Here is a 7641-nt window from a genome sequence, read left to right as displayed (position 1 = left end):
AAGCAGCAAAATCAGGCTGAAAATAAGCCCCCGCAAAAAACTGTTTAGAAATTACTACCGCAACGCAAAATGAGAAAACTACACAGTGTTGAAGAAAAAGGCCTTTTAATGCAATATCATTCGATAAACATCAAAAAACTGCCGAAGCGATTAACAAATAAAGTTTCAAATATTGCATACTAAATTAGATGGAGCGTTGGAGCTGATTTTAAAATAATTATTTCTCAAAAGTTCAACGCTTTTGAAAGCAATCACAGTGACGAATGAGACATTGGAGGGATACAAATCACGTTTCTGGAAAAACATTTTTCGGCCAAAGTATATTGACCTTGTACAAAGCGTTCAAAGTTACCGTGTTCACCGTTATCCTGCTACTTCGGCGAAACGCTTCTCTTTTGCCAATACGGCCGTGGATAGCGTGTTAAACGCCACTTTAAACCTTGCTAGGCATTCAGAGACTATCCTGAGTAGAAGGATGTAGAATTGGAAGAGAAAGGAAGATGAAAAATACGCAGAAGAAGAAAATAACTCGAAATTACCATCTGCTAACGAAAGTTGAATCTGGAAAATGTCGTTGCCTAACAGCGGCCAGTGACGTCATTGGTCAGGTAAAGGTCGCAAGAGCGTGGGAAAACGAGTCTGCAATGTCCTTCGGGCGGTCAGCGGCTAGAGATCCAGTCGTGACCCCATAACTCAGATCACGCTGCGACCAAAACGGTGTGGCGGTTGGGGAAGTTTTTCTTTTTGAGTGACCATCATTTGTGAAAAATAACATAACATCATTCCACTAAACGTTTTCTGGCCAGGAAAAATTGTTTTCCTATTTGTGCATTCGTTTGGATTCCACCGCTATTGATACAAATAACGTCAATGGCCGCTGTCACGCGACGACATTTTCCAGATTCAACTTTCGTTAGCAGATGGTAATTTCGAGTTATTTTCTTTTTCTGTGTATTTTTCATCTTCCTTACTCTCTTAATTCTACTTCCTTCTACTTAGGACGGTCTTTGAATGCCTAGCAAGGTTTAAAGTGGCGTTTAACACGCTATCCACGGCCGTATTGGCAAAAGAGAAGTGTTTTGCCGAAGTAGCAGGATAACGGTAAAAACGGTAACTTTGAACGCTTTGTACAAGGTCAATATACTTTGGCCGAAAAATGTTTTTCCAGAAATGTGATTTGTATCCCTCCAATGTCTCATTCATCACTGTGATTGCTTTCAAAAGCGTTGAACTTTTGAGAAATAATTATTTTAAAATCAGCTCCAACGTTCCATCTAATTTAGTATGCAATATTTGAAACTTTATTTGTTAATCGCTTCGGCAGTTTTTTGATGTTTATCGAATGATATTGCATTAAAAGGCCTTTTTCTTCAACACTGTGTAGTTTTCTCATTATTTTGCGTTGCGATAGTAATTTCTAAACAGCTTTTTGCGGGGGCTTATTTTCGGCCTGATTTTGCTGCTTTCAGACGGAAAAACTTTGCGGCTCGATATTTTTGGTTTAAAGCGAAACTGAAACAAAAGAAATTCATTTTTAAATAGTATTCGGTAACCTCTACTTGAGAGATAAAAATCGGCCAATTTTATTTTTTAGCCGGAAATCATGGGTCGTTTCTTAGGCGCAGGGCCTCTTAAGTGTTTAATGTTCCAGAAGGAAGAGGTGAGTCTACTTCTGCTGAAGATCAATTGAAAATAGTGATGCACGATAAACTTAAGATCCCAGAGGAAGATATCGAACAGATTTGTTTTGAACGCGTTCACCGCATCCCTACTAAGAAGAATACCAACCAAGGCCTATTATAGCTAAATTTAGCTTCTTTCAAGACAAGGAGTATGTTTGGTCTTTTGTTAAAAACTTGAAAAACACCAACATTTCAATCGCGAATGATTTCCCCTGGGAAATTGATGAAATACAGAGAACGTTATATCCCATCTTGAAAAAGGCCAAACAGAGAAAGCAAACAGCCTATTTTAAAGTTCATAAGCTAATTACAGAGGTGAAGAAACAACCAATCTTCCATACTATGGTCTCATTATGGATACAGGAAACAGCGGAAACCAAAGCCAAAGTTTAAGTTTAGTTTAAGGTTTATGTGTGTAATAAGTGCTAAATTATTTAACCCTCCTTGTTCAACTAAAAATATGATTGCTCCAGAAACTTCTTACTTTATATGTTACTGTATGTTTTTCTGTAGATTAATAATTTGTTTTAGGGCGATATTATCGGTTTATGTGCACTATATTTTCTTGCACTCTGCTATACCATCGATATCAATTTCGTATTATGACTTCTTCTATAATACCACTTCCCCAATTCAGCTCTAATGACCGATCACTCTCTTAATTTACTTTCTGTCAATGTGAAGGGGCTAAACAATTTCAGAAAAAGGCGAACAATTTTCACATTCTGTCAAAAACGAAACTCTGATATAATATTCCTCCAAGAAACTCATTCGACACTGTCAACACAGTTAAAATGGAAAAACGAATGGGGTGCAGAACTTATTTGCTCCCATGGGAGCTCAAACTCTCGAGGTGTTGCAATCTTAATCAAAAAAGGTCTTGATTGCGTTATTCACTCTCAAATTGTAGATACATCGGGGAGGTACATCGTTGTTAAAGCCGCTATCAAAGATAAAATGTATGTTCTTGTAAACATTTATGCACCAAACAAAGACGAAGGCATCATTAAATTCCTCAAAAATGTGTTAACTAAGCTGCAAACCGAAAATTTAGATTCAAAAGAAAATATTGTGATTGGAGGTGATTTCAATTGTCCTCTGAATCCTACACTGGACAAAAAAGGTGGCATAATGACGCCTAGGAAATCTGTGATAAATTGCATCAACGATGTCCAAAGTCAACTAGATCTTGTAGATATATGGAGAGTTAAAAACCCGCAAACTAAAAGTTTTACCTGGAGTCAACGATCTCCGCCAATATTCTGTCGCCTTGATTATTGGTTGATTTCTAACAATTTACATGACTGGGTCAAAGCCACAAATATAATCCCCGCCATCAGAACTGACCATTCTGCTATCTATTTAGAATTTGGGAACGTGGACAAAGAGGCTAAAGGTCCTGGGTTCTGGAAGATGAACACCTCCATATTGGAGGATGATGAGTACATTGATGATCTTACAAAAATGGTACCAATTTGGATCGTGGAAGGCCGAAAAGAACTTTCCGACCACCGTAATATTTGGGACTGGATAAAATATAACATAAGAGCTCATGCTATAACATACTCCAAAAAGAAGGCAAAGGAGAGAAACGAAAGAGGATCAAAACTTGAAAAAGAATATACTGAAGCGAAACAGGTTTTCGAAATGGACCCCAATGATTCGAATGGTAACAATTTAAATGCAGCTAAGGATAAGCTCGAATCATTTTATGATGAAAAAGTTAACGGAATAATAATCCATGCCCGAGCACGTTGGCATGAACACAGCGAGAAAAGTACCAAATATTTCCTAAACTTAGAAAAAAGAAATCATGTAAAAAAGCATATAAGGAAACTAGTCATCAGCGGCGTCGTAAAGACAGATCATTTTGGCATTCTTCAAGAACAAAAACGATTTTATCGAGAGCTATATAAAAGTTCAAATAGTGATGCGGAAAACCGTCAGAACATTGTAAAGTTTCTAGAGAATTTGAATATACCTGAATTAACCGAAGAACAAATGTTAACCTGCGAAGGCAAAATTTCAGCTGAGGAATGTTACAATATCCTTGAAAGTTTTCAAACCAATAAAACTCCCAGGAATGACGGAATTCCTATAGAACTCTACAAATTGTTCTGGCCTCTAATAAGTGATCCTTTTCTTAAATGCGTGAACGAACTTTGAAAAAGGTGAAATGTCTTGTTCTCAAAAACAAGCGGTAATTACTCTAATAGAAAAAAAGGAAAAGATCGTTCTTATATTGAGAACTGGCGTCCAATCTCTCTTGTAAACGTTGACACAAAAGTTATGTCTAAGGTGATCGCCACAAGAATTAAAAATGTTCTTCCAAACATTATACACCATAACCAAACTGGATATGTGAAAGACCGATATATAGGCGAAACAATTAGATCAGTTTTTGATATTATGGATTTCACTGCAAAAGAAAGTATTCCAGGACTAATGATATTTATTGATTTTGAAAAGGCATTTGATAGCGTAGAATGGGATTTTCTTCTCTATTGTTTGAAATCCTTCAATTTTGGCCCTAATTTCATCCATTGGGTTAAAACATTCTACAGAAACATACAAAACTGTGTGATAAACAACGGACTTTCATCTGAATACTTTAAGCTTGAACGTGGGGTACGACAGGGGGATCCGCTCTCTCCTTACCTCTTTGTAGTTACTATAGAAACAGTAGCAATTGCAATTCGACAAAATAAAGATATAAAAGGTATCTCTATTGGGAGTGAGGGGACAAAAATTCTTCAATACGCAGATGATACGACAGCAATACTTGCCGACACAAGCTCTGCTACTGCTCTTTTTAGGCTATTAGATGATTTCAGATTGTCTCTGGCTTACAGATTAATTGTTTCAAAACAGAAGCTATGTGGATAGGTTCTTCAAGGAACTGCAAAGCACAGCCTTTTGGGATTAAATGGCCTAACGAACCGATAAAGGCTTTAGGAATTTATTACACGTATGATCAAAAATTGTTATTGAAAAGAATTTCATAGAGAGATTAGACAGTATTAAAAACCTGACTAGAATTTGCTCCTCAAGAGGTATTTCTATTTATGGCAAAATTACACTTATCAAATCTCTATTAATCCCGAAATTTGTTTATGTGTCATCTTTAATACCTACCCCACAAGAATTTGTAAGTCAGTTAAACCAGTTATTATTTCAATTCTTATGGAATGGTCCTGATAAAGTCACACGTAGATCGGCGATAAATGAACACTCCAACGGACGATTAAAGATGATTGATTTTGATAGCATGATAATATCGCTTCGATTGGCATGGCTAAAACGAATAGTTAGCTCAAATGATGGCACCTGGAAAAGGTATCTGACATATCACCTAGAACGCTTTGGCGGCCTTTTCTTGTTTCGTTGCAACTATGATGTTAGCATCCTTCCACTGAATATTTCTCTATTCTATCTAGAATTACTGCAGTGGTGGTCAGAATTTAGAGATATGTTCTGTGCAGAAAAAAACTGGCGTTATATTCTTTGGAATAACAAACAAATACTCATTAATAATAAAACAGTTAATTATAAAAGCTATTTCGAAGCTGGTGTAGTTCATATCAGCGATCTATCCTTTGATTTAAATAACAAAGATTCCTTTTCCCTAGTTTCTAACAGGATTTCGAAAACTAATTTTTTAGTTTGGGCTGGTCTTCAACACTCCATTCCTTCCATTTTAAAAAATAGTACTCATAAATCAACAACAGGTGAACTTTCTCTAAAAATTGACGAAAATATATTTGATGTGACAGAGAAGAAATCTAAAGACTATTATACTTTACTTGTAAGCAGAAAGGCTCTTTTTCCAACTATTGTAAACAAGCTGCAAAATGAATTTCATTTTACACTCGAGGAAGTTAAACAAATTTTTACGATCCCGCATAGTGTTGCTCTTGAAGCATATGTTAAGGCGTTTCAATACAAAATTCTTAACTCCATTCTTTACACTAATGCTAAACTTTACAAAATTGGCTTTAAAATGAACGACTCGTGCTCATTTTGTTCATCCGAACCAGAAACGCTATATCACTTCCTGTATCTCTGTCCTTACTCGATAGATTTCTGGCGTGACTACGAAGTATTCTGGCATCAACTTTTAAAGGAAAACATTCGACTTTTGTTGCAAGATGTTTTAGTTGGAATGATACCACAAAACTCCCCTTCTGCTAAGCTGCTAAACTATCTAATTATAATTGGGAAATTGTACTTATGGGATTGTAGAAGAAGTCAAATTCTTCCAAATATATATGGATTTAAAAAGAAAATTGCTGTAAAATATGAAACGGAAAATATATAAGTCTGCATAGTAAAAAAACAAAGGATTTCTTTGAAGCTAAATGGATAGTGTCGCCTCTTGTAAAAGCTTAATTATTTAAAGGTGTTAATATGCAGTCACTTTCTGTATGTTGACCTATGTAATACTAATTAATATGTTATTTACATTATATTTTGTAAATATTTAGTTATGGTTTGTAGGAATTTTTTTTTTTGGTTACCGTCGATTGTTGGTGATATTGGTGTTTTTTAGTGTTGTAAGTATTGTAGTATTGTAGTATTATTAGTACTAATTAGCTGTATTATATTATTAGTATTAGTAATATTAGTTGTTATTATAATTATGTAGGTAAGTAACTAATTTGCTGTATTAATATCAATTTGTTTCAATAAAGAAAAAAAAAAGAAAGTACGAAGCTACACAGTGAAGGTTGCAAGTGTCAATGGGAAGTTTGAGATGACTACAAAGGTCAACAGGGTAGATAAGGGAGTCTTACTCACAATCTCAAACCCACATTATGAAGAACTGATAAGCAATTATCCTCACCTGGAAGGAGTAGTCATGGAAGACAATGACAAGAAAAGTGAATTGCCCATCCACCTCATACTCGGCACCAGCGAGTACTCGAGAATCAAAACCGAGACAAAATCAAGGATTGGTAAACCATCTGAGCCTATTGCTGAGCTCACTATGCTAGAGTGAGCGATGATGTCCTCCAGTAAAGAAACAGGCCTCTCTAATGTTTACTTGACAAAGTCATCAGCAGCAGACTATGAGCAACTCTGCAGTTTAGATGTCCTAGGACTCAAAGATAGTCCAGAATCAGATCAGGGGAGCGTGTATGGTGAATTTATCAAGCAGCTAGACCAAAGTGAGGAAGGTTGGTATGAAAGTGTGCTGTTGAGGAAGCCAGGTCATGGTCGTCTACTCACAAATGAACATGGTAGTATTGCGAGACTAGGGGGACTAGTAAGGAAGTTGCAGCGAGAACCAGACATGATTGACAAGTACGATGAGATTATCCAAGAGCAGCTAAAAGAGGGGATAGTCAAGAGAGTGGTAGAGGAACCAAATGAGAAAGTATTCTACATCCCGCACAAACCTGTGAAAAGGGAAATGGTAACAATGACAAAACTTAGAATTTTATTTGATGCGTCAGCTAAGCCAAGTGAAGAGAGTCCTTCATTAAATGAGTGTTTAGAGATGGGGCCCCCTCTACGGAACCTGTTGTGGAATGTACTTGTGCGTAATCACCTCAAGCCAATTGCCTTAACAGCAGACATCAAACAAGCCTTCCTACAAGTATGCAGTAGGGTTGAGGACAGAAATGTCTTATGGTTCCACTGGATTAAGAACAAGGACCCTTCCACAAGTGAGGTGTTGAGATTTGCACAAGCGCTCTTTGGGTTGGTCCAATCGCCATTCTTATTGGCAGGAACATTGAGGTTGCACTTGGAAAACTTAAGGGAGAGGTACCCATGGAGGTTGAAGAGATTTTGAGAAGTCTATGTGTTGATGACATCATCTCAGGGGGCAGCACTACAGATGAGGTCCAGGACCTGAAGAAGACGATAGCATCAGTGTTTGGTGAGGCCAAGTTTATCATGCACAAGTGGAACTCTAACGATCCTCAGCTAGAGAGTGAGAATGTTGTTGCTGTTG

General features: G+C 36.8%; 1 protein-coding gene, 1 long non-coding RNA gene and 1 pseudogene across 2 annotated transcripts; all 3 read left to right on the top strand.

The window, feature by feature from the left end:
• The first annotated feature begins 812 nt into the window (after positions 1–812).
• LOC149099105 (uncharacterized) lies at positions 813–1376 on the top strand. Its single transcript, XR_016203509.1, has 2 exons — positions 813–923; positions 1000–1376. It is a non-coding gene; the product is annotated as an uncharacterized LOC149099105 (long non-coding RNA).
• Positions 1377–6687: 5311 nt separating this feature from the next.
• On the top strand, positions 6688–7479 carry LOC149099104 (uncharacterized). Its single transcript, XM_089276755.1, has one exon. It carries the CDS (start codon positions 6688–6690, stop codon positions 7477–7479), a length of 792 nt encoding a protein of 263 aa, XP_089132881.1.
• A 49-nt stretch (positions 7480–7528) lies between these two features.
• LOC149099103 (uncharacterized) overlaps positions 7529–7641 on the top strand; it is a 1591-nt pseudogene continuing 1478 nt past the window's right edge.

The sequence above is a fragment of the Orbicella faveolata genome, unplaced genomic scaffold (genome assembly GCF_042242905.1).
Source record: "Orbicella faveolata isolate gen_17 unplaced genomic scaffold, um_ofav_v1 contig_46, whole genome shotgun sequence".
Classification (NCBI taxonomy): Eukaryota; Metazoa; Cnidaria; class Anthozoa; order Scleractinia; family Merulinidae; genus Orbicella; species Orbicella faveolata.
The sequence above is the reverse complement of the archived record's forward strand: the minus strand, read 5'-3'. Positions and strand labels throughout refer to the sequence as shown.

Bases quoted from the DNA above. Each gene is read 5' to 3' on its own strand.
- LOC149099104 (XM_089276755.1), top strand. From the start codon at position 6,688: ATGTCCTCCAGTAAAGAAACAGGCCTCTCTAATGTTTACTTGACAAAG.